Source organism: Salarias fasciatus, chromosome 13, assembly GCF_902148845.1.
Source record: "Salarias fasciatus chromosome 13, fSalaFa1.1, whole genome shotgun sequence".
Taxonomy (NCBI): Eukaryota; Metazoa; Chordata; class Actinopteri; order Blenniiformes; family Blenniidae; genus Salarias; species Salarias fasciatus.
In genome coordinates, this window is record NC_043757.1 from 23,499,133 (window position 1) to 23,526,107 (window position 26,975).

At 48.6% G+C, this 26,975-nt stretch overlaps 1 protein-coding gene across 1 annotated transcript in view; it reads right to left on the reverse strand.

The window, feature by feature from the left end:
- lrpprc (leucine-rich pentatricopeptide repeat containing) overlaps positions 1-26,975 on the reverse strand; it is a 49,267-nt gene that overhangs the window by 17,613 nt on the left and 4,679 nt on the right. Inside the window, exons 9-25 of the mRNA XM_030106382.1 lie at positions 26,777-26,931; positions 26,565-26,670; positions 26,309-26,416; positions 19,684-19,802; positions 19,490-19,580; positions 18,785-18,854; positions 17,083-17,110; positions 16,795-16,852; positions 15,928-16,034; positions 14,758-14,835; positions 14,532-14,603; positions 14,325-14,438; positions 14,113-14,243; positions 13,659-13,744; positions 9,225-9,453; positions 3,175-3,299; positions 1,211-1,317 (exon numbers count right to left, since the gene is read on the reverse strand). Coding sequence (XP_029962242.1) covers positions 1,211-1,317; positions 3,175-3,299; positions 9,225-9,453; positions 13,659-13,744; positions 14,113-14,243; positions 14,325-14,438; positions 14,532-14,603; positions 14,758-14,835; positions 15,928-16,034; positions 16,795-16,852; positions 17,083-17,110; positions 18,785-18,854; positions 19,490-19,580; positions 19,684-19,802; positions 26,309-26,416; positions 26,565-26,670; positions 26,777-26,931 — 1,784 coding nt within the window. The remainder of the gene's footprint in view (positions 1-1,210; positions 1,318-3,174; positions 3,300-9,224; positions 9,454-13,658; positions 13,745-14,112; positions 14,244-14,324; positions 14,439-14,531; positions 14,604-14,757; positions 14,836-15,927; positions 16,035-16,794; positions 16,853-17,082; positions 17,111-18,784; positions 18,855-19,489; positions 19,581-19,683; positions 19,803-26,308; positions 26,417-26,564; positions 26,671-26,776; positions 26,932-26,975) is intronic.

Here is a 26,975-nt window from a genome sequence, read left to right on the forward strand (position 1 = left end):
AGACCACATAATGGCCTTGTTTCTCCTCCTCCTCCTCTGATGTCGGACTCATCCCTCCATTCATCCGCCCGTCAATCTCCGGGCCCTGCTGTCCAGTCCCAGATCGCCCTGTTCACTTTTGATCCTCGTGAAAATCGCTTCTTATCTGACCGCTTTGCCTCTCTCGTTTTCCTCGCACTAATCTACGGGGCTTATAGCCGGACTTAAGATGACAAAGATATAAATATTCTGGAAATATTCAGGTCAGATGATTTACAGTCGGGCGGAATAAAAGCTGCAGGTCCCGGCGCGGCGAACAACCGCCGCATAAATAGCAGCAGTATCTTCTCCGTTCTCAGTTCTTTAAGATTAATATGCCATATCTCTCCTTTAGCTTAAGTGTAAACACATCTGCAGTAGAGTTGAGAAATATAAGAAGTTTACAAAAGGGTTACCGAAGGCGGTTTTATAGGAGTAGATAAGAACCAGTGAGGTTTGTCTGCAGCTTAATGTATATTAGAGATGAAAAAGAAAATAAAGAAATGGAATCCATTTATTGCCTTTATGAGCTTTATCTGAGAGCTGATCGGGAACAGAAGCAGAGTCATCGGGACTGGCTCAGGGGAGAACATGCAAACTCCTCACAGAACGGCTCCCCAAGCCCGGGATTGAACCGGGTACATGCTTTCTGTGAGGTGAGGGACTTAAACACTACACCACTGTGGAGCGCTGAATCAAGATCAAGCAATTCATTTACGAAGCCCCTTTCACTGTCGATAAACCGAAACTATACGGCTTTACAGAATATGAAGAAATGCATTTTCAAGCACACGCACGAACACATAAGGATCAAAACTACTCGAATAATTTGGTTTCTGTACATAAAACTGATTCATCAGAATTTCATTAACTGAACGGGATCATGTCCGCCTGCTTGTAAAGGTAAATGTGCTCGGATCATATCAACTAATTCCCTTTTATTTTTTTTAACATGATCCTGAAAGTAAACAAAATAGCATAGTTGAAGTTATTTTATTTATTTTTTTGCCATCAGACTCACTTCTTTCTGTTTCCTGACCCACGTGTTAAAAGTGCAGAACTGCACGGTCTCATAAATGAGCTCCTTCGCTCCGAGCACTTCTGGCAGATAACTGAAGTCCAGGAGGAAACAATATCGGACGACGCCAGCCTGCCTCCCATAATGCATTCCTTTGTGCGCGCTTCTACTCACCTCAATAATCTTGCGAGCTTCGCGGTTGCGGCCCGTCTGCAGGAAGGCGAAGAACAGATCATACAGCATCGTCATCTCTCCCCGCTCCTGACTCACAAAGTCCATGGCTGAGGAGGAAGACGGACAGGCGGTTAAACAGAGCAGAGAGAGGTCATGAATAAAAATGCCTGCAAAGTAAACAAACGCGCCACACACTCCCATCGTTTTCCTTCTGATTCCATTATTTGGCACAATGTCCCAGGCACAAAGCAGCCATATCACGACCGCTCTCAAACACACACACATACACACACACACACAAACAGGTCCCGAATGAAAGCCTAAGCCCTCCCGGTAAACTTGCTAAAGCGCTCTGCTCAGCGTTACGTACTATCTCGGCGCTGCAGCTTCAGGACAGGTACCGCACACACGCTCTCTGCAAACTTCCAGTTATCCAAATGGACTTGCATATTCAGCAAAGCACGGGACAAAAGAATAATCCCTCTCCCTTCGCTGGCTGTCGTCTGAAGTAGCGTCGTGCGATTTAGCTTTCTTTCGGTTAACAACTCGAATCAAAGCAGAGATCTTAAGCAGACAAGTCGGTAAGAAATGAGCCGGTCAGAACGATGGATCACCAGGCTACTGCATCTGTCTGCGTGTTGCTTTCCAACCTCTATCTTCTTCAAAAACCCAGTCATCTTAAAACGTTATGTAGTTTCCACAAAATTAATGGTAAATAAACAGGTATGTAATTGGTTTTTATTCTTACTATATTAGTACCAAGTGATTTTATGGAGCTTTAGAAAGGAAGAATGTTTGTGTAAAAATTGTGGGCCCCAATACCAAACCCTGTAGAACTCCCTGATAAATATCAGAGTAGATGAATATGAGCTGAAGAGATAATGAAACCACATGAAAATTATTCCAACCAGCGTAGAGATGTTTCTTCAATTCCAATCAAACGGAACAGTCTTGGTGGTGAAACGTTATCATGGATGCTGCTGAACGCACTGAATATCACCCACAACCCTCTTTACTCTGATGAGCTCTAAATCCTGACTTGAAGGATTCAGACAGATTATTTCTGTGCAAATGTTTATGATTTCTCCGCAAATATATTTGATTTGCTGGAAGCTTTCAGAAACAAATCGGCGGTCTGAAACCGCAAGATTAGGGGAGTACCTTTCAAGACGAGGCTTAATACCAGCAAACCTAAAGTTTTTACATATTCTCTGATTTGAACTGATTTTGTTGCAGTTGCAAGGATCTTTTTTTCTTTTTTTTTTTTTAGATGACGGAGAGCGAGACGGCAAATATTAAATTTTCGAGATGAGCTGGATGTAAATTTTGCTTTGTTTTTCTGCGTGCGGCAACTGCGGCTGAAGCGTTTGTCACGTTTCGGCTGGAAGGCGCCATGGAAAGGAGGTGAAGAGGTGCTCCACCGCACGGCTTCAACCTCCCTGCGCTCCAGAGCCACTTGCCCCTGCCGCACCTTGAACTTGACCTTCGCGATACAGCGGCTGTCGACACGCTGGAAATTTGATAGGCCGCCGTGCTTCAGCGCAACCCTGGCCTGCGCCGTCCTCTCAGAGAGGCTGCCACTCGTTGGGTGCTGCGTTTAATGCAAACACTGAATGTGGTGCTTCCGCACGCGCACACAAAACAAGAGGTGAGTCAATCAAGGGTGAAAGGAGTTGGATCAAGCTGAGAGAAGCAGCAGCAGAGTGCACTGTTGCTTTTAATGAGACTATTTGGACACTGTGAGCTTGGAAAGGGTGAGGCGTTTCTGCATATTTTGAAATTATGGCTCCGAGCATCCCGGAGTGTGACGAGTCCCTGCACACTTTTTCATGAAATTCATGACGAGTGTAACATTTAACTCATGATATGTAGTTATTTCACTGGGCTGGAAATGGAAATACTGTACAGTGGAAGAAATTTTGAAGATAATCGCATGCAACTGGTGTACGGGAGAGATGTGCAACCTTTCTGCAGCGAGTCGGTGTCTCCTTTCTCCACCAGAGAGACGACGATGTCGTGGAAGCGGGGCAGCTGGCTGTAGCGCTTCTGACACTCGAACGCCGCCGCGAGCGCTCCAGACACGTCGTTGCTGCAGGAACACACACGGCAGAGGGGAGAGAGAGAGAGAGAGAGAGAGGGAGAGAGAGAGAGAGAGAGAGAGCAGAGAGCGAGTCAGATGCCAAGTCTGTCCAATCAGTCATGTACAGGACCGTGTGGGCGAAGAATGGAGAGCGTATCACGAGGCGTTAACCCCCGCGACCTCCCATTCAGGCACGGCGACCCGCCTCAACAATACGGGCCTTTGAATTCATGACAGCACAACTGCAGGTGATGAAGCCTTTTGGCCTCAATACATCATTCTCACACAATCAGGCGCGCTCGCACACACCTGTCTGCGAGGGGCTAATGCCTCTCTGGACAGGCTTTTAGACGGGAAGCAACGCAACGGATAAAAGGACTCCGCTGATCTTTAGCCTCTCTCCTCAGCTCCTCTCGCGCCTCGCAACTTCTCCGGCTCTCTCCCTCCTTTGTCCTCTCCAACCCCCTTTAACCTCCCCTCATTCCCTCTCATCTCATTTCCTTTTTTCTCCCTTCTTTCGCTCCGGCTTCCTTCCCTCTGTTTCCCCTTCTTTTTTCATCTTTTTAAGCCACGCTGTCAGCTCTCCCACCCCCGCCGGTGACCTCGCCCCCCCCACCCCCACCCTCCACTCTCCCCGGGCCCAGCAATTTAACAGAAATATGGCAAACAACGTTAGGAAACCCTCCTCTCCTCGTGGCTCGCCCCGTTCCGTCTCACGCCGTCCTCCCTTCCCTCCGCCCGGCCCATCCTCCCACGCAACAAACAAAGGAGCGAGTCGCGGGAAGATGGAGCGATAACGAGAGAAGCCGAGGGACCGAGTTGGCCAGAAGAAAGCAGGAGGACGGGATGGGAGCGAGAGAGAGAGAGAGAGAGAGAGAGAGAGAGAGAGAGAGACCACTCCAATCCCCTCTATTGTGACAGCGCCGCCATCAGTCTGTTGATTGGGTAATTACCATGTCAATCACACAGAGGTCAAAGCAGACCGGGAGGCAGGGGGCAGAGGAAGTGGCAGACAGGCAGTTCGAGAGCGAACAGGTAGAATTTCTCAAGTGTTTTCTCCTCTTATCAATTAGACGAGCAGATGTGAGAAACGCATCCAAAATAACCAACAACCCCAAAAAAAAAAAAAAAAAAAAAAAACCTAAAAAACAAACAATATGACCTTGACATGGGAGAGAGAGAGAGAGAGAGAGAATGGAGTGATTAGGGCTGCAAGGCAGAGAGGTCTGCTAATTGAAATGAAGAGGGACAACATTATTCAGCAGCGTCGGTGGAGAGGCCGCTCAAGCACCGCCGCAGTCTGATTGAAAAACACAAGAGTCACTAAGAGATTTTTGAAAATGAGAGAAAGAGTGTGGGGACGGGCGGAGACCAGAGGAGCGGGACGCCACGCTGGAAATCCATTCCAAATGAGACGAGGACGAATGTCTGCGTCTGTGTGTGTGTGTGTGTGTGTGTGTGTGTGTGTGGTGTCCCGTGTTGACTCAACTCTCTGTCATCCCCGCTATCTGTCCACTATTCATCCCTTCATCGAGCTGCTAACCACCTACTTATAATCCCTTCTTTCTAATGACACTTCTTCTGGGGGGGGAAAAAAAAACAAAAAAAAAGCATCACTCTTGGTAAAAAAAAAAAAAAAGGAGGAGGAAGAAGGGCCTGGTGTTGCAATTACACCCCGTCTGCCTTCCTCCTCTCCCCTCCTCCCCCCAACCCCACCGCAAAAAAAAAAAAAAAAAAAAAAAAGAGCTAAAGATGTCGAAAGATGGATAATTTCCCCTAGGTACAATTTAACTGTCACTTTGCGTTGCCATTTACTGTGGCGCTCAGCCCTGTTAATGTCCCCAACTTTGCATGTCAGCCACTTTCCAGCCAATTAAGCCCTGAAAAAATAACGAGCGCTTTGCTCGGTGGAAACCTGAAGGATTAGACAAGGAAGTCTCATTTTGCCTCATCTCTCTCTCTTCTCCCCCCCACCCGCCCGCCGCCGCCCCGGCGCTCCACCCCCGCCATTTCCCCCTCCCTCGCCGTCCCGCTCTTTTGTTCGGAGGAGATGGGCAGGCCTGTTATCAAGCCACTGTCCTCGCGTGAGGGAGAAGCGAGGTGTCTGTGTCTCCCAGCGCAAATGAGACGGTGATCATGACACCACTAGCCTGCTGTTACGGGCCTTCAGGAATGGCACTTACTCATTACAAATGACGATCGCGACACACACACACACACGCGCACGCACGCACACGCAGGTGAAAGTGGGTGTGTATGCTCGAAAATGACGGAAACAAATGCAGCGTTAGGGACAGAGTATCGCTGCGGCCACTGAGGGGCAGTCAAACATCTGCCAAACTTGCTTTGGTTAGAAATTCAGTTTGGGGACAAGACTGGATTCATTTAGGGTTTTATGGGCTCACGTTACAAGTCTGCAGGCACTCGCAAACCACCTCAGAGTTATGGTTGAGACGGGGATATAAAGGGGACGGTTTCCCGACTGGACGAGCAGATTCACCAGGAAAACCAACGGCTTTCAGTCAACAGCAGAATCAGGGTTTGTTTTCTCCCATCACAGCTGTGAGAAACCTCCTGAAAACTCATGTGAGAGTCTGAATCTGCAGCTTTGCACATTTTCTCGAAACACACTCAGTTATTTCAAGTTCAAATTCACACATCTGAACAATCTTTCTACATGAAACTCTTCTTTTGACTTACTCGCTTGTCTCGACTGCTGACCTTAAGCGAGAAAGGTATAGTGTACTCCTATTCTTCATCTACATCTCTTCCTCCTTATTCTCTTTATGATCACTGGGCGCCGAGTTGACCTGCACAACATTCACAGTGATTTCAGGACTATTCTTCTTTTCAGAGCAATTTTCACATCAGCATTATTCTCCAGATCTGCCTTGAGTCAAGAGTCGGAGCAACAATAAAAGTCATCTTGAGCGAGATCGCTGTTCTCTTTATTGGACTCGGGTCTAACGGCCTCCAGTTACTTCGGTCAGACCTCTGCAAAAGAAAACGTCTGTTTGAAGCTCCTTTACTAAATAATGGCCATTGCTTGGTTTCTTAAAAAAAAAAAGAAAAACTCAATCTAATTACGATTTCCTGCTTTTTCCAGTTTGTTTCTATTTGTTTTAACACACAAATACATTTAAAGTTTGACAACTTGCTTCTCAGAGTGAAACCACGAACGACAACAAAAAGAAAAGTGAGTTCGTCACAGTGACAAACATCTTCAGCACAACACCAAATCGTTGTCGCAAAAAGCTGAATCATGAAGTTTGTGGATCACGAGTGGCTGGGAATGTTTTGAGCCTGAATTGATAAGGGTGTCTCTTGACGTCTCTCTTCCTGCATTGTTCATTTATCTCCTACTTTGTTCTCATTTGCTTCTATTTTATAACTCGGAGCCGCTTCCTTTTATCTACTCTGGATTTCCTTCTTTTTTTTTTTTTTTCTTTCAGGCCTGAGGAGTGGGAGTGAATGAGGCTGGTTTTTTTTTTCTCTTCCCTGTGAGCCACTCGTCTCCTTTCAGCGCTCTTCCCCTCCTCCTCCTCCGGTCCCATCACCGCCGTTGCCGTCTTATCACGCGTCCTGCCAGCTCTCCATTCTGTCGGACTCATTAGCATTTACTGTCGCTAATCACTTCCATAAGGAAGTGGCGACGGGAGCTAGCTGCCAGCTAGTGGGCTAGCAGCACAATGCTGAGCGGACGGGCGTGAAGGCTAACGGGGCGGCGCGCGTGATGGGCTGTCAAGGGCTAATCTGGCGGAGAAGTGTTCATTAAGTCATTAGCGCTGACGCAGCGATGAGACGGGTGCAGGCGGGAGTGATGCCTGCTTTGTCCTCTTTTATCGCCGCCCTCCATCCCTCCTCCTCCTCCTCCTCCTCGCCGACAAGTCTGTTTGTCCGCTGACTGACGGAATGAAGAGGTGGAGACGAACGGATGGAGATAAAAAAAAAAAGATGAAAAGAGAAGAGAGCAAAGGAGGCAGACTCAACCGTGAGAGCGGAGAGTCAAGTGTGGCGGTGCTTGAAGCTGCCCCGAGCCCCGGGCCGCCGCCGCCGCCGCCGCAGCGACACACTCCAGCATGCTTCACACCGCCGCGCCTCAAGTCCACCGATCTGCCGCCGAACACCAAGCCTCTCATTTCACTGTCATGCAGATGAAGAGTTAAAGTGAAGGATAAGGGATTCACTACAGCTGCATCATTTAGAACCGCCGAATAATCTCAGTCATACAGTCACTTTGAGGAAAATGCATCATTTTGATCTGTTCATGTTTTTGTACTGTAGCTCAAGGCTGATATACCAACACAGCCAGACTTTGATCCATCACTTCGTTTTTAGTCCATTTTATTTTCAAAAGTAACATTCTAAAGACTCAAGTGACTTGTTGCACCTACAATTCCAGATGTGATCCGCCACAGGTCAGTTCAGAGGAATACAAACAGAACTAATAGACGAAAAATCTGTTTTGTCCCTGATATGATCAGTCTTTTGAACGGTTTTGAACTGGAAGAAGATCTCGGTTTTGTAAATACGACTTGTGTGAAGGCCCGGTAATCGGTCCAGAGGGTATCCTTCAGAAGTAATAAGCTGGGATCGGCTACGGCGCCCTGAGACAGTGAGCTGAATAAACCGCAATAGAAGATAGACGGATGGAGTCATTTCTAAGTTTCGAGTGAGATAGCGCAGAGAAGAGAAGAGAAACACGGAGATATCCTCCTATCTGCTGCACGGCGGGTTGACCACGAGAGGTTTACTTCTGATAAAAAAACCTCCTAAAAAACCAGGAAGTCTTTGTCAACTGTCCAGTTCACCATCGACCAGCAGGTGACGGATGATCACACGGCGGCGGAACGCTCTGCTCGTCTTGGGTTCATTACCGCGCGCTCGCCGCAGTATCATTTGGCGCTTGATGCGTGCGCGGACGGCGCCGCGCTGAGCTGCCGTGCGCGGCCGTGTTTTGGCTGCCGTGGACGACCCAGGAGTAAATTAGCCCCGCTAATCTCGGAGAGGTGGTGATTAACGAGTGAACCTGGAAACTCTTGTTTGTGCCAGAGACCAGACTTACCGCAACACAAACAGCAGCAGGGGAGCGCCGGTGCAAGTGTGTGTGTGTGTGTGTGTGTGTGTGTGTGTGTGTGTGTCACTGCAGAGGTCTACCTCTACTTCAGCGTGCACACTCGAGGTAAACTGTGTATGAAAGCGTGTGTGTGTGCGTGTGTGTGTGTGGGAGTGGTGATGGGCCCCTACCGGTGCACTGCGTGTCTGTGCTAAATCCAGCAATTAGCGCGCCGCACATAATTAACATGCTAATGAGTTGATCTACTTAAAAGCCGCTCTGACAAATAGAACGCAGACACACACGCACGCGCCGAGCGGCGCGCGCACACACCGAGTGGAGCTGCGGGGTGGGGCGGGATGAGTGACCCCACAGCCAGTGTTTGCTGATGCTCATTTGCATATCTGTATTATGGGTTAGAGAACATGGATAGCCGTCGCTCACCACACACACACACACGCAGGCAGGCCTGGGAGGACAGCAGTGGGTGTGTGTGTGTGTGTGTGTGTGTGTGTGGGGGGGGGGGTTGATCAAGGGTGGGGGCTCATGGGAGAGGTTGCAGCTGGCGCATCCTCAAACAAACAAAACCTGGCTCCGACGCCGCAAACACACACCCCTCCATCATAAATGAGCAATTTCCACATCCTCTCTCTGTCTGAATCGCTGACCCGGAATATAACCCCGGCTATGATCATAGGGAGAGATGAGTGACTCATTGAGACACACATACATACACACACCTGGCAACAGGCTTTTTTTTTTTGGCAGACAAAGACACAAAACGTGGAAACAAAAAGTGAGCTTGTTGGCTGCTCGGCCCACAACTTCAGCCACAAAACTCAAGTAGAGAAGTAAGCGTGACGTTGTGCGATTGTTACCTCTCCAGGTAGGCTGTGATCAGGGGCGAGCAGAGATTGGCCGACGGCTTGGCCAGCCCGAGGGAGAAGACGGTGTCGAGCAGCCTCTGGACGGCGGAGATGGCTGAGGAGGAGGAGGAGGCGGCGCCGGCGGTCGCCACAGAGTTGAGCAGGTGAAAGAGCGTGGTGATGTTGGCGTCTTTCAGCACCACCTCCTTCTCTTTCATCTCCTTCAGGATGTCCAGAGCCTCTGTGAAGGAGCGAGAAAGAGGACAAGCGAGTGACACCTGCTTCTCTGCGACTCCTCGTCGAAGGAAGCCGGGAGAGATTACGAGAAAGAAGAAAGATAAGAAGAAAGATTACGAGAAACAAAAGAGAAGGAGAAAGAAAGTGAGAGGTGGGCAGAGCTTGGCTACCACAGCAGTGGGGTGTGTGAATATGATAAAAAGCCCCTTTAGCTAATTCCATGTGGGGAAAACAAACCCATATTAAAACAGCATTTTGCGCCCAGCGGGGATGCAAATCCAACCCCGTATAATGCCAACTCTGTGCTAATTGCTACTTGCGGTTTTCTAAACGAGACTACAATTACCAGACCCCTACAATGGAGGCCAGCTTTTTGCCGTGGCCATGTGGAAAGCACTTGGGGGGCTAAATTATAGGTATGTGGCGACAAGGGCCCGCCGTGGCCCCGGCGAGACCCCGGCAAGCGGGCCGAGGGGTGGATCGGCGTGGTCAAGTCCAGCTGGTAATGGAGGGCTTTTCGCTGGGCCACGCGTCCATCTGGCCGGCGGCAGAAGCTAAACGCCGGAGAGGGTGTGGAGGGACGCGCCAGCGTATATGTGGCGTATCGGGGTAAAGTAATTAAGATGTGTTTACTGTCTATTTAGACAGCTGCTAATGGGCTGACAGCGATACAGCCACTCTCCACCACGGATACTAATCTATACAGCGGGGCCGCGAAGAAAGGAGAAGATGGAGGGACGCAGACGCTCTGAATACATTTGAATAATCTGCAAAAAAGCCTCCAGTGCTGCAGCTCGGGCTTCACAGTCACTCAGATGCTTCCACACAGGAGAAAGGCAAACAAAATTAGTGAGGGACGGATCATATCGAGACTTAAATAGGTGATAAAACAGTAAAACCCTTCAAACAGCTGAGCGACAGGCCCACCGGTGAGTGCTTTGGCATCCTAATTTCAGTCTGTCGCTCCATCTCCCCTCCTCCCGGCGCCAGTCGTCGTGGCGATGGGAACCAGAGGCTGTCACAGACTTAATGGGGGGGGGGGGGATAGAGGACTGGCTGCACTGGAGACGCTGGTAAACAGGTTGAAGGGAGGACAACGTGGGGCTGAAGCAGCATCCCACCTGACAGGCCAAACTGTGAGGTTCGCCCTGGTTTGTTACACTCTGATCAACATTCCCACCGTAAACGGTCTGCAGAGCGATCAGAGGCGGCCGCCGCTCCTCTTCTTCCTCGGCCATTCAGCTCCCGCACTGCTCTCAATGCTGCTTTCAACAGAAACCAACTGAAATGTTGCAGATTCTCTACACCAGATTAAGCTTATTTGTGACTTTATTTGTCTCCATGTTGGATCAGATTTGTGTCTATTATGTGTAAAAATTGTTGACGTTAGTGGACAAAGCGAGCAGCACCTGTAATTTCATTAATATGTGGCACAAAATGACAATAAAGCTCTTCTACATGAAGAAGCGATCATTGATTTTCACTCGAGAAAATTCAGTCCCGAGTCGATATCTTCAGATCAATGGGTGCCTGATCATTTTCTATTTCAGCTTGTCCATTCTTGCCCCCCTGTTACAGGATCGACAGAGAAACATGCATGAAGCGAGCGTGTTGACACGCTAAATTTGAGATCTACTGTACAACCCGAGTGCTGTTCGACTGAATCATGAGAGCGCTGGAGTTATTTGCCACTGTGGTAAGCAGGAGAAACTCCCACCAAGTAGAGGAATTAGTTGGTAACTTGCTTACCAATAAAGTATAAACAGTTTGTCGGTGATGACCCGACTTCTCGCCGGAGCCGGTGCTGTTTATGGGCTCACGTGCGGCGCGCTCCCGGCTCTCTGACTCCCGCCCGGCTCCGTCCTGCCTCCCTCCATCACTCCCTGACGGACCCGCTAATCACAGAGACCAATGGCTCGGAGCTGATGCGCGCAAATGGAGCTAACACCGGCTAACATCCCTCCGTCCGGCGTCCAAGCCTTCCCCCCGCGGCGCTCTCCCTTCATCTCCCCCTTTATCCGTCCGTTTAGCCAGTATGCATATCCATCAGCGCAGCCGAGCGTCGCGGCCAGCAAGGCGAGCCAGACCGCACACACATCAGGAGACGGAGGAGGCAGACAGGCCAGGTAAACAAACATCACACAGCTCAGTGCTTCATCTAATGTTCCATGACTTGACTGCTAGTGATGTCTCTTTCTCTCTCTCACACACACGCGCACACACACACACACACACACACACGCACAGTGCCAGAGATGAGTCCAGGACCACCTAAAGCCAGAACAAGTGGTGTTTACCAAAGTGGGAGGATGGACAGATGCGGGGAAAGAGGGACAAGGGCAGGTCAAAGAGACACCTGGTGATAGAGCAGAGCTGTGTTTAAAAAAAAGAAGAAAAAAAAAAGAAAGATGTGGAAGCAAAGGTAAAAGGAGGTTTTGGGGGGGGGGGTGTTCTGCCGTCTGAAGCTCGTGTGAATACAGATGACAGATTCAAGTGGTCACATAATCGATGGATTAAAGGGTGAAATCATTCTAGTGCGAGATATTCAACCCAAAAAAAAAAAAAAAAAAGGTGAAAATTCTCCCTTTTTGTATCAAGAAGTGATCTCAAACTTTCCAGACATGATCTACATGTTTGGAGCTTCAGATTGTTCCAGATCAGACTTTATTTAAAGGACAAACATTTTAGAGAGAAAGTATCTAACACTAAACATTAAAAACATTATAATTTGACATAGAACATAAATTTGGTCCATCAGGTCCCGGCTGGCAGCTTTGCAAACCTGACGTCGGATTTCATTTGCTGCATTGCTCCTGCAACACCACATCAACAGCTGGACAACTACCTCCTCCAAACCCGGAGCTGTTTTAGCTCAGGGGCCGCATGAGGCTCGTTTCAATCCTGAACCGGCACGTCAGCAGCCTCCGATTCCTCAGCCCCACACGTTCAGTGTGGAATGCCACTTTGTTTTCACTATAAATAGTTAAAAGAATCCACTGTAAAGAAGAAACAAAATCTCAAAAATGAAGTATTTCTCAATACTTCATGAATGCATGTTTTTACATGCTCAAATTTTTACATTTACAGCCAACTTTTGAACTCCTTGGTTTTAACTCCTGTTATTGGATTACTGAAGGTTTAATCGCTCCACACAGACCGCGCTCCGGAGTTTCTCTGACTGTCAAAGAGCAAAAAAAGTGGCGGGAAGAGTGTGAAGGATGAAGCAAAGCGGAGGCGAAGCTGGTGGCGAGCCGGGACGGGAGACTCCACATCAAGGGCGAAAACAACAAAAGCCATTAGAGAGCCGGATGCCAGGAGACGTGATCTTCAGCCGGGCCCGGAGCGCGCCGGGCGCCGGGCGGACCGGCGTCTGGGCGGGGGACAGGCTAACATCAGGGTTAGCCATGTGTGCTAATGTGGCTGACAAGCGTACCCTCCATATGCACACTCTGGCTAATGGCAAACGCGTTAGCGCTGCCTATACACACCCCGACACACACACACACACACACACACACCAACCGCCGCGCCACCAAAATGCCTTTTGCTTGAATTCACATGCAAATTTGTGTGTGTGCGTGTGCGCACGTGCACGAAATGCTCAAGCACTTTGGTGGACATGATCTGCCATTAGCATCAAGGCGGATTTCAATAATTCTGGAAAAATAGACACAGTCCTGTAATTTTCCCCCGCTCTCATTTCTCACTGACGTGGATGAGCGCCGCGGCGGCGGGGGCGGCGGCGGGATGAGAGAATGACAGAGCGGGGAAGAGGGGGTCAGATCGAGAGACGGGGACGGGGGAGGAGAGGGACGGCGGGGACAGACAAGGGAAACGTTTTGCCTGTCACCCGGTGCGGAAGGCGCGGCGGCAAAACTGATGGTAATTGGGTCTTCGATGGGCTGAAGGAAACCCACCGTAGCATTCTGGAAATGGCCGGCTAATGTGGTTTGAGGGAGGGGACGTGACGGATTGTGACAGAGTTGGAGACACACACAGGAGCTCAAACACACACACACACACACACACACATCTGCATTGGTTTTTAAGAATGAAAAACGCCACAGAACAGATTCAGGTTTTGCATCAGTCGGCCATAAATTAGGCTTTACGTGTTTTTTTTTTGTTAACTTTTGGTGAATACAATGAAGGATTAATTGAGGGGGGAAAGAAAAAAACCCAAAAAGTTGGCTCTCCTGATGGACTCACCCTCCAGCCTGTCGCTCATGGCGAGCGCCTTGATGAGCGCCAGGCTTTTGTTGGCGTCCAGCACCACGGACGAGTCCTTGCGACTCCTAAAAGCAGAGATGGCGAGAGAGAGAGATAGAGAGAGAGAGGGAGGGAGAGAGAGAGAGAGAGAGAGAGAGCCTGCCTGATTAATGTGCTCCACTTACAGTAATGCCACTCATCTTTTGTGTGTTCTCGGTGTTCGGCGGGACGCGGGAAGCAGGTGCTGAGCGAAGAGAAGGAAACAGGGGAGGGCGAGCCGAGAGTTTCCTGTGTTTTATCCAGTCAACAGAGCGGCTGGGCCCTGCATTAACGTCTCCCCTAATACCACTCAAGTTAAACTTTAATGGCACCGCTACTGGTGGCAGAGCCGCCCCGTGTGAGCGGAGAGTGTGTGTGTGTGTGTGTGTGTGTGTGTGAGACCTGCTCCACTCACAATTCCCTCTTCAGGTTGATCGCCTCCTCCACGTTGTTGTGGCGGCAGCACAGGTTGATGAGGATGGCGTAGCAGCCGGCCGTCATCTCGTCCTCGTGCTGCTGCTTCAGCTCCAGGGCGCGCTCCAGCTTCTGATCACACAGCCAAACTTTTTTTAGTTAAAAAACGAAAAACCGGGAAGACGGCAGCGGCCGGAACACGCAGATGCCTACCTCCTCCACGCTCAGGGTCTGCATGAGCGGCTTGAGGATGGAGACCACCGGCTTGTTCTCCGCTTTCAGCTCCGCCAGTTTTTTCTCAAGGGCCAAAATTTTACCGTTGACTCCCTGAAGGAGATGAGATGAACTCAACATGTGTTCCGACTACTGCGGCAAGACGCGAGAACAAGAAGAGCTCCAACTATTTTTTCCAGTACTTACAGACTCCTGCACAAAATTAGACGCAGATTCGCCGTCCCCTCTCTCTTTCGGGTCCACCAGCTCCATCACGTCCTGACACACACACACACACACACACACACACACACACACACACGCACACACACACACAGTGAGGTGGGACTACATCTCCACCATCAGAGCAGCACTGCTCAAACTGGCCTCATACTGCGGTGCAGGAAGTTAAAAACTACAGACATGCGCGTACCTTGATGAGGTCCGGAACCTGCTGAGCCACCAGCAGCTTTCGAATGCCTCTAAAGATGTTCACTGGAATTTTAATGTTCTGCACAAAAGCGAAAGAAACATTATTGAACACAAGTGGTTGAATGAGAGACAATAGAGAAGGAGAAACAAAATCCCCGGAAGTCTGAAACATGAACACATGAATTTACATGCACTTGAGGGACGATAACACGAATCCAGTCCAGGATGTGAAGTGAAGCATTATTCCAAAGAAACAGAAGCAACTGTTTCATCCCTGACGAGTTCAATGAGTCGACAAGAGTTCAGGCACCAAAAGAGCTCAGAAAATTACTGACATTATTTATTTTAGAACAAAATACTCTGTTAAAAGATGAATTACAGATTCAACTTCTTTTCCGGCCTGCTGCCTTTTGTCCTTTACTGTAACTCTGAATGGGTTAAAACTGGTCACAACGTTTGGGAAGATGAGCATGAAACCAGCGGAATTTAATCTTTCTTGAGCTAAAACAAAGAACAGTTGAGTGAAAAATCACTTTGAGTACAGTAGCAAATACAAATAGTTACATGCTGTTTGCAGAAATGTCGAATCAGTGATATTTATATAACGTCAAACACACCGAGTTATCTCATGGCATTTCTGTGATGGAAAAGTGGAAAAATGTAGCAAGTTTTGACCTTTGAAGGCTACCGAGAGCTGAAATGTGTGTAAAGCAGTTAAAATCAATTAACCACACCTCATCCTGCGCATATTGTCTCTTATCAAAACTCTGGATGCAGAATCCAGTCTAATGATTATTCAACAACTTCGCAGACTGCAGCACTGAACTCTGAACGCCCGGCGAAGGCAGGACTTTTAACCTCGAGATGTAAAACATGATTAAATCTGGCATGACATGTCTGGACGTCCCGGCTCAGGCCGTCACGGTGCGCCAGCGGGGCGCCGGATGGAGGTCACGTCGGCGTTTCCTGCGGCGTGTGTGAATAATCCGAGTCCGATTACACACCGCAAATCATCTCAGATCGGAGAGTTTAAGCTCCTTTAAAGCAGGAGGGTTGTGAATGAACTGGATGTGCATGATATTTGTGTAGGAGCGTGTGATATGCGTGCGTGTGTGTGTGTGTGTGTGTGTGTGTGTGTGTGTGTGTGTGTTTGCAGTGAGCACGTGGGTACCTGAGCCTTCAGCTGATTGAAGAAGCTCCGCAGTTTGCTCTCCTGCGCCTGCAGCTCCCCTTCTGACATGCTGTCGATCAGATTGTACAGGAAGTAGGATACGGACTCTGGAAACACACACACACACACACACACACAAACGAGAGTGTGCGCAGTGAGCAGTTGTCTTGGGAATACATTTCATTTGCCAGTGTGTCAGTCACCGCGTCCATTTGTGCATTTATACTATTTTTCAGTAACCTCTGCTCTGCTGACTGAGGCTGCAGTGTGACTGAATGCAGCGTGGCTGGGCCTGACAGCTTCCTCTTGCTTCAGCGTACACACACACACACACACACACACACACACACACACACACACACACATACACACACACACTTGTGAGTGTCGTTTAATGGGATGTGACATGGATAACAGTCTCCATCGCTCCCACCAGCACACACACCAGTTTCAGCACTTGGGACCCCGTGACACACACGCTGACACAGAGTGACACGCACACGCACGCACACACACACACACACACACTCTATCTACTCAGCACTGTGTCAGCAGCCAGGCTCCATTTCCTGGGAGGGAGAAAAAGCAGTTCTTTCACAAACACACACACACCTGGACATGAACACACACGAGCTTCATGACGAGAAGCGGTCTACCGCCACTGACACTGTACATATCTCACAAACACACACACACACACACACACACACACACACACACACACACACACACACACACACACACACACACACACACACACGCGGGTGTATTGTGTCACATACAAGGACATGCATGATGTACCCTTGTACATGTGTGAGATATGAGTGTCGTGCCCGCCGTGTCACACCAGTGGAAAGGTTTCCCTACCCGCCGGCTTCACGTCTCCTTTGGAGAAGCGCTCGTCTTCATGCAGCAGCGCAGTGATCTAAATCAATCAGGAAGAAAAAACACATTTCACAGAAATACAGCGAGACTTAAAAAAAAAAAAAACAGCAAGCAAAACTGAATAAATAAAAGAGTTATATATTTACAGAACAGTTTTAAAGCCAGTAAATCGCGAAATTTGTTCACATTTATGATTTAACTGCCTCCTTTTAAGCAGATGAAAGTATTTTTAAACAGAAACCCTCTCCAGACACTCTGGACGAGCCTTACCTTCACCATGCTCTCCACGTCGCTGGACCTGCAGGGGGCAGTAGAGGACAAGACATGAGCACCAAGCCTCAGCAGGTCAGCAGGGCCTCCTGATATCTCAGCAGGCTCGCTTTCGGAGTCACAATCATAAAGACGATCTAAAGATTCTGCGATCCAAGACAGCTTTTTGAAATTAAACCAAAATCAACGTAAGAAAAAGAGAAAAACACCGTTTTCAAACTGTAAAGTTACGTCTGATGAACACGAATTTAAAGAAACTGTTTTAACGTGTTTTCTTCATTTTATCGCCCGGAGAGCAGCGCCACATGTATCCAATCCTGAAGTGTAAAAAACAAAAAACAAAAAAGCACAAGTGTTGTTTAACACCGACAGTGCCGTGTTGCCATAGCGACCAAAGTGACGGTGTAGTACAACACGACCACAGATTTCCCTGTGTGACACTCTCAACCTCACAGGAAGAGAGAGGAGAGATGGAAGCACAAAAGCCTGGGAAACCACAAAACACACACATACACACACACACACACACACGGGCTAAATGATGACAATGTGCGACATTTCTGGCGTTGTCAGCGAGTCGGTGGGGAGGCGGCGAGCCGGGTGGATGAGAGCATAGGAGAGGTCTTTAATGATTAAATTATCCCCTGACCTTGTCTTTGACAGGGGCAGATCCCACACTGCAGCACACACACACACGCGCGCACACACACACCTACACACTCCTCTGATGCTTAGGTTCCCTGACAGGGTCATAATTGGGCTTGTCATTCGGGAAGCGTGCATGCGTGCGTGCGTGCGTGCGTGCGTGCGTGCGTGCGTGCGTGCGTGCGTGCGTGCGTGCGTGCGTGTGTTGAGAGCAAAGCCAAAGGAGGAGAAATTAAAAAAAAAAAAAAGACAAACAATAAGTTGATACTAAGCTGAATTAAAAAAATATTTTTTCAGTTTTTATTATTTTCATTCGTCCTTTTAAGAACTGCAAAATCGCTCCAACAAAAATCAGCAGCACAATTTAACAGCGCATGCCACTTTTCAAAGAAACAATATGAAAACGTGTGTTTCTTTTATTAACTTCAAGATCCAAACACTCGACTTATGCACGAGCTGCAACAAAACTCTCCCGGCTGAACTGAAAGCTCAAAGTTGAGCTCCACTGCATTTTACCTCTGCAGGAAAAAAAAAAAAAGAAAAAAGAAAAAGAGAACTTTGGTCCCTGCAGACAGGTCAGCACTTTTCTCTTTGACTGGCCTCCAGCCGGGCTCCGGGGCCGCCGCGCTTCTCTGGTGCTAAACTGTAAATATTCATAAACATCCCTTCAACGGAAGCCCGTGGGTCAGAGCGCGGTCCCGAGGCCAACTGGCCGTCGGTGTGTGTCTGAGAGTGTGAGAAAGAGTGAAACCAGTTCGGGGGGGGGGCTCAGTGCTGGGCATCTGCTTATTTACATATCTCCCACGGTGCTTTGGGGTGAGAGCTGAGGGACGACTGCCTCCATATGCATGAGACATCCATGCATGTGTGTGTGTGTGTGTGTGTGTGTGTGTGTGTGTGTTTTTCCCTGCAGCTGCCCACATGCGCGGGCGCCGCGGATGGTGTGATAGGCTGCACATGTCATATTCATAGCGTATGCCACAGTGACCTCGGCAGAGCCACGGGCCTCGCCGCCGCGCCGCGGAGGGAGGAGACGGAGGACGGAGGGCCAACTCACTTCCTGAAGCCCGAGATGAGGTTGCTGCGGAAGACGCCGATGTCCAGCGACGAGACGGAGGGATCGGACACTGAGGAGACAGAGGAGGGACAGAAGTGATTACAAGGAGAGAAGAGAGGGAAAAGAAAAACAACACAAAATACAAAAAAAAAGACACTCTTTTCTTGCCTTTAATCCATGTTTTATTTCTTCATTTAAGTGAATAAACTTTATTTTTAGCTATAGCGCACAAGGAAGTTCCATGTGTTTGTATATGCGGCACAATGTTGAAAAGTTTCTTTACGTGACTTAAAAAAAAGAAGAAAGACAAACATCAGTGGGGAAACTGAGCTACATAAAGAGGAAACTGAGAGACACACGAAAAGGAGACGAAAGACGGAAAACAGGAGGAGTCATCCATTATTGAGCAGCCGCCTCTGTCCGTCCCTGCGCCGGCGGAGGCGCCGCTCCGTTCTGCCTTTTACATATTCACACACACTAATCTCTTAAAAGGCCTGATGAGCACCGAGGAGTGAGTGGGCAAATGTACCAGGCAGTGTGTGTGTGTGTGTGTGTGTGTGTGTGTGTGTGTGTTAATGCTGAGCCAATTAGCCCGCAGGCAGAGCAGCGGTTTTTATGATGGGTGCTGAAGACAGCGCCGAGCCGTTTGGAATCTGTGTGTGTCTGCGTGTGTGTGTGTGTGTGTGTGTGTGTGTGTGTGCTTACACAGCTTGTAGAGCTCGGCCAGGTCGCTGGCAGCCATGGAGCGGACCTGTGAGGACAGGAACTGCTCCGAGCCCATGGAGAGGCCCGCATCCTGGACGGGAACAAGTCATTTCGGTCGGCAGGAAAGTTGAAAAAGTGATCTCTCTCTCACACACACACACACACACACAGACACACACACACGTGCGCGTTACCTTCACGGCTTGTTGAGCGGCCGCCGCGTTGGGGAAGACGGGCAGGATGTATCGGGATAACGTCTCGGTGTCGGGGGAAACGCCGAGCTCCTGCATGCCCTTCATCACCTCCAGCACGCCTGCAAGACACAGAGCAGGGAAAACACTCACCCAGGGCCCGTGTCTGCAGGGAGCGTCCCTCCTTTCATGCATTTTTACACAAAAGCATAACTTTTTCCTCTCAAGAACATCGTCAGAGAAATTCAAGGATGTTGTTGCGAAACGTGGGGCTTTCTTAGTGGTGTTTGCATGTTCTCCCTGGTTTCCTCTCAGACGCAAAATCACACAAATGATGCCTGATTTCATCTTTTTACAATGTTCTGAAAAATGCAGACAGTGTTTGTGTGGTGCCTGATGAGACCCCCCCCTCAAAAAAAAAAAAAGAATGTAGAAGCCTGGAGCTGCATAAGCACCATTGCACTAAACACACACACACACACACACACACAATTCTATTAGCAGCCCTGCTCTCCACCTCCAGCTGGTCGATGTGCATGCACAGGAGCGTGCTGGGCCGGGACACTTCGGCCATCACCCTGTTCTCCAGCAGAACCCCGAGGTCCTGCCCCGGGGCGAGAGCGCTGGAAACAGCCGCATGCATATGGAACAGCGCGGCGTGCACATGAGGGAGCAGCGCCGCCGCACTTTGCATATATCTGGGAGCGTGTCCGCAGAGGACGGGGACCTGAACACACACACGTGTGTGCTGCTACAGAAATATCAATGCATCTGCGGTACTTGCTATAAATGAACCGACGCTGCAGTAGAGTGCCTGGCTGAGTCGGCACACCTCGACACGCGGTGTGCGCGTGTGTGTGGAAACACCACTCAGGTTGATACGTCCGCGTTCGTCCGTCCTCCTGGGACGCGCGCGTCCACCTGGAGGTCTCTCCCGTCGGCTGAATAAAGCATGAGCGCCAGGCTTTTATACGCCATTAAAACCCGCGGCGGAGCTGCATCATCCCAGGTAGAGCTACCTGAGCCCCCCCTCCACCCCCCCATCCATCCATCCATCCACCCATCCATCCAGATCGCTCATTCATCCGCCCCTCTCGCTATCCATCCGCCCCGCTTTCAAGAAAAAGTAAACAGGCGATCGTCCTCTTTCTTCTCAATGGAGGATCCGTCCTCTCCTCCATTCTTGCCGCCCTAATCGCTTTCATCCGACCTGTTTTTATGAAAGGAGAGAGGGAGCACCGGCTCCGCTCCTGAATAATCCATCATCAATTTCACGGTGAGCCAGACAAACGCAAAACAAGTGAATGGAGAGCCGGATGTAAAAAAAAATGCACCAGCAGGCTTTTTCTCACGTGCTTTTCCGCCTTTCATGATCATCAGCACTTTTCAGTAAAGACACCGGTATGTTTTTCCTCTCTTGTTTCTGTTCTGCTCGTCAAGTCCGAGACCGAAAAGCTTTTTAACCCCTTTGACTGTTTTTATTCACAAGCTTCAGGAAAAATAAGTATACCTCGATTAAACTGCAATAAGTGAAACGCCAAGACGAAGTGGGATTTGAAAAGGTTTCATGGGGACGAGGTTCGCGGCGCTCCGATAAAACGGAGGTTTGACTGCGGATCTGTGAGCCGTGAAAACTCAAGAGTCGAGTAATCGTGGCGATTCCTGGTGGTTTGAACTCTTCTGTTTCGTGAGGAAGGCCCATGTCACGACTCTGAGGCCAAAGACAGCCTGAAATACCTCCATACTTCCAATTTATCACAAACATCATAACTCCAAAATAATTTCCATCAACATGCACAGATTTAATATTTTAATTACCATCTGCACTTAAACTATATAGATTTGTGGAGAGAAATACATCTATCATGCTGTAATCCTTCATTATAAACAAGTGAAAAGGTTTATTTATAACAAAACTTATAGGTATACTACATTTTTAAGTCCAGGTGGCAGCATTACAGCTCATTTTGAGTAGAATCTATCTGCTTTCCAGCTGAGTTCACCAAGAAAATGCAACGTATCGCTTTACTTAGTAATGAATAATACAGATAACATAACAGTGGTACGCTTTGGTTGCTGTTAAATGAAAATACAAACGAGACTGTGAATAAAGTAAAGAGATCTGAATGAAAATTGTGGTCATTACTGAAGTGAATTGGCTTGAGGCCTTTCCGTGCTGAGTTTGCATGTTCTGTCTGTTTTTTTTTTTTTTTTTTACCATGGTATAAAAACACACATTCAAGGTCAATCAGTAACTAAATGTCCTGAGGTGTGAATATTTCTGGTCTTTTTGCTTCTAATTGTGAGACATTTTGGGAAAAAAGAGACTTGTTCCAAACTTAGAGGAAGAAAATTTCAAGTTTAAAATTAAAAGGCGATTTTACCAGTCCGGTCCGGTGAAGATGAAAACCAGCCGTTTTCCAGCCTTTGAACTAAAATGTGTTTGACAGCTCTGGTCGAAACCGTCTGAAGCTTCACCGTAAAAAGTCATGTAAATACATCCGACACCGGCATCCAGGCGGCACAACATCTGCATGATGATAACAACAGGAACTTGTTGGACACTGTCAACCTGCGGCACCCGATACTCCTTCTAACCTAAAAGAGGCAGAACAGGACCAAAGAGCTGACATTAAACTAGAAGGAAACGAAAGACACAACGGAGAATAATGATATTATGACGGCTCTCCTCCTCTCTCCACATCCCATAATCCCACATGTGAGGAAGTCTTTCTGCTTTGTCTCCTGTCTGAAGCATTTAAAAACAGACGGGGCAGAGCGGAGTCCTGAGAAGAGTGGAGACCTCTCCAGGTCGCTCAGCGTAAAGCCTGACATCCCATCCAGGCAGGAAGTATCAAAGTAGTGAGTTAAGCATGGCAGTGGTCACAAGATATCACCGTCAGACTCATGTCTGCAGGTTAACTGTCACAGACGAGGAGCGGGGACGGAGGAAAGGGAGGAAAAGAGGAGTGGAGCGAACCGGTCGCTGTCATCTCTCTCTGTGCTTGGACATGAGTACCTGTCACTTCCCCTTCCCTTCCTCCTCCAACGCCGGCCGTCTCGCCAGCTCCACGCGTCTGAAGGTGGACTTTGAAAGCAGGAAAAAGCATTTTCATCCACACTTGCTCCTCCTTTGATGAAAGTGATTATCGGCGATGAAACGGCGTGGAGGTGAGGGCAGGTATGGAGGGGGAGGGGGAGGGGGGCGACCTGAGAGCAGAGCGGACCAGACATGGGAACCTTTACAGCCTCTCCAAAAAAAAAAAAAACAACGAAAAAAAAAACTCTCCCTTCCTCGGCAGGTTCCCCGCCCGGGTTTTCACGCTCCGCCGTGTCAGGAGCGATCAGGGAGCGTGGCGTCGCCCGGGACTGACAAGCGTCGGCTCGCTGGCGGCAGGTGGCGAGCACGGCCGAGCATATGCTCCCACTAAACCCAGCAAATCCACACCTCATCAGAATGTGAGGGGGTTTCTCTCCCTCCCACCCCCCACCGCCACCCCCTCCCAATTCCGCGGCTCCGGCCCCCTTTGCCCGCTAGTGACACCTGTGGACAAAAAGTGACACGGCGCTTAATATTTCATGGGCCGTGCACAGTGGGGCGCGTAATCCAAAGTGAATTCCCTCAGAGCGCTTGCATTTACATGAAATCAAGTCACTCTGCATCAGTCACATCACCTGCACTGCCCCCCGAAAGCCCCCTGCACACACATATAAACGTCTACACACACACACACACACACACACACCCCTCCTACAGCCAACAAATGTGAGAGAGAGAGAGAGAAAGAAGGCTGCATGATTCATGAGGGTTAAGGCTAACACCATCCCAAACAAGCAAGTGTGTGTGAGCGGGAGAGAAGTTTCTCCACTTTCCTTCTTTGGATATCTAAATGGATAATATCTGATGTGTTTGTTTGGCTTTTAGACTCTGTGTATGTGTATGTGTGTGTGTGTGTGTGTTTAAAGCCATGTCTGGCCGCCTCCTTCGCCCTGCCGGGCCGGACTGGAGACGTCTCAGCGTTCGGGGGGGAGGGAGCGGCGGACGCGCCGGTCTAACCAGCCTCTGCTGGCTGCCAGCTCAAATGCTGTCAATTGGCTGACAGGAGGAAAATACATCATTTATTAATCGCTCTAAAAAACCCCAAAGAGAGAGAGGCACAGCTCAGCATAAATAAAGCACTTAAAAACCAAGCTGCCGCCGCCGCCGCCGCGCACGTCTGACAGGGCGCCTTCTCTAACGAGTTGTGAATCCTGACAAGTCTCCGAAAGCTGGCTATCTGTCACCGACACTATTTCCTACAGCGCACACGCCGGCAAGCACAAAGTAGGAGGAAATAACTGCTTCCTTCACCAGAGATGGGATCTGCAGACAGAAATCTTACAATAAACTGCGTCTGCTGAGCCATTAGACTGTCTTAAGAGGGAAACGGAGAAGAAAAAGCTCAAAATATCAGCGCAGGTGTCAGGAAAAGCGTCCAGTGAAAGCAGAGACCCTCGCCCTGAAACGCTGCGTCATGTTGTGTCAGTGACGGATGATACGGCCGGGAAATTCTGCCTGTCGAGAGCTGCAACATGATTTGAAAAACTTTATATAATTCGTCAAAACTCTTCTGACAGGAAGTTATTCAGGCACCTGCCGACAAACCCAGTCCACGAGCAATTTTCACTTCTCCGTTTGGTATCTGTGCAATCACAATTCTTGCATTTGCAGAATGAATGAAATTAAGAATTTTGTTTGTACTTTTAGATATTTTGGCACATTTTTACTTGAAAAACTAAACATAAACGTAATGCATAAAAACTCCATGTACCTGTTCTGAACTCATGAGTAAATAAAATGTGTATTTGACTTGATTATAACTTTGGTATACACAAAAGTTACCACAAAAGTGTGCAGATTTAATCACATTTTACATTTGAGTCGCTTTGTTCAGCACAGTTCAAGTTGTGTTCAGATTTATGCCCTATATAGTCGTCGTTTGCCAAACTGACCATGATTAAAAAGTGCCACAGACAAAAACAAAACACTTATAAAACATGTCTGTGTAACACTTTGCATGCAAAGTTGTTAAATTGTTAAAACGATTCCGTTTCGGTGAAATCAAACTTGCAAACTGCACCTCTTTTGCATCAGAAAAGCACAAAAGCATGTCGACAACACGCACTCCGAGATATCACACACTCCTGCCTCGTTAGCAGGACAAGGACATCTTGCACTGAACACAGCCTTTTGTTAAAAAGAAAAGGAAATAAAAAAAAAAAAAAAAGGTGAACTGGAGCGAGCGACACACGAAAAGACTGAAAAACAAGATCAAAAGATATGGAGACAGCCACTGGAGCAAAATGACCTCTGACCCCTCCAGCCTCGGGCCTGCGTGTGCAGCCATGTATGTGGGTATGAATGTGCGGGGGCAACGCTTCAGGCCACTGAGCTACTGAGTGTCCCTAACAAGGAAGGTTAGGAGCCTCCGTCACGGGGGGCAAAGGTCACCGGATCAGCCATCCATACAGACGGTGCTCTAATTGCTGCTTTCTGCACAGCCGATGCGGCCGATCCATCTGTGCAGGTGGAGCTCCGCGAGCAGCTGGAATGTTCTCTTTGGCCGGCATCGCAAAAAATAACAAACCATTTATAATCTTCAAATATCACTGCAAGCCATGAGCACAGAGGAAAAAAAACTAAAATAAAACTCACGACATTCATGTGTGAGTGCACTTCACCAAAGTCAAGGAGAGAAGTTAGGACGTCTTCAAAATTCTGTGATGTTTTTTTTTTTTTTTTTTTTGGAGGTTCTCCAGAGAGACGTGTGTGTGTGTGTGTGTGTGTATGTGTGTGTGTTTGTGTGTGGATCAGACCTCGCTGCCCTGGACTGGCCCGGCCCAGTGAAATCTGTCCCAGTTGGACCACTCTGTGGGTCATTAATATTTGAGTAAAACCCTCCTTTAAAAGCCCTTTCTGGTGCAGAGGAAATCATAATCCCCTCTGCACCACACACACACACACACACACACAAGAAAACGAAAAAAGCTGCTAATATCAAAACCCTGCTTTGTTTCAGACTGGGGGAGCAAACAGCTGGTCAGCATGTTTCCTCCTCTCAGCTCCAAAACACACACAGGGTTCACACTCCCACTGGCCACAGTGTGCAGCTCCGAGAACTGCTGCATTTCCAGATGCACTGGCTCTGTCTCACGCTGCTACCTTCCAGAATAAGCATGGCGTGTAAAAAAAAAAAAAAAACACAGATAGGATGAACATCTTACATCAGAGCTGATTAAATTAAAAAATGATGTGAATATGAAAGGTTTTGATTTGACCCTTGCGCCTGTGAGGTGGTGCTGATACAGCGGCGGCGCTGCGCCGGTGCAATGTATTATTCAGCCGTCGTGTATTACAGCAGCCGGGAGCTGGGCGAGGGATGTTATGACGGAGAGCCGACACCAGCGCGGCGGACACCCCGGCTTTGTTCTCATAAATAAGCTCATGAATACCAAACCGCTGAGCAACGGATGAGGCCGATCGACCTCAAGCAAATGAATCGAAATCAAAATTCAAATGAATTAACACTGAAAAAACATTTAAAAATGACAGGGGAGTATAATACACCGTGTGTGTGTGTGTTTGTACCATCAGTATTCTTGTCTTTCAGTTGCTGAGTGAGCAGGGGCCAGAAGTAGTGAGGCCTTATGGGTAAGTTTTGCTCCTTGAATAACTTCATCAGCTGTATTGATAGACCTGAAACAGAAACAAATAAAAAAAAACCTTTAGTTTCAACAACAACTTCAGACTACACGACATTCAGTACAGCACTGTGCAAAACTAACAGGCATAAGAGCGAATCGCAGCAATTCTTCTGCACAAGGTATTAAACTATCAGCATTACCGATATCCTTGGCCTCCAGGGCGCAGGACAGACTGAAGCTGAGCGGCGCACTGTGAAAGTCGGACTCCTGGAGCTCTTTGCAGTAGCTGGCGATCTTCTCCACGGGCTGAGGAGGGCAAACGGGAAATATAAGATACACATCAAGACAGCGATGAACAGGATACTGAGCGTCGAGCGAATGCAGGTGTCTTCAGACGCCGCGGTCCCAGTACCGTGCCCACGGTGACGCAGTGTCTCAGGAAGAAGTTCCCCACGTTGGACGAGTCGCCGCCGTTTTCTGACTGCAGCGACGGAAACGTCTTCAGCAGATGAAACGCCGTGTCGTCGTGTCCCAAGGTGATGAGGTTCAGACACAAGTTCATCGCATCTACAGAGAAACAAACAAAGTTTCTAAATAAAGCTATGACACCA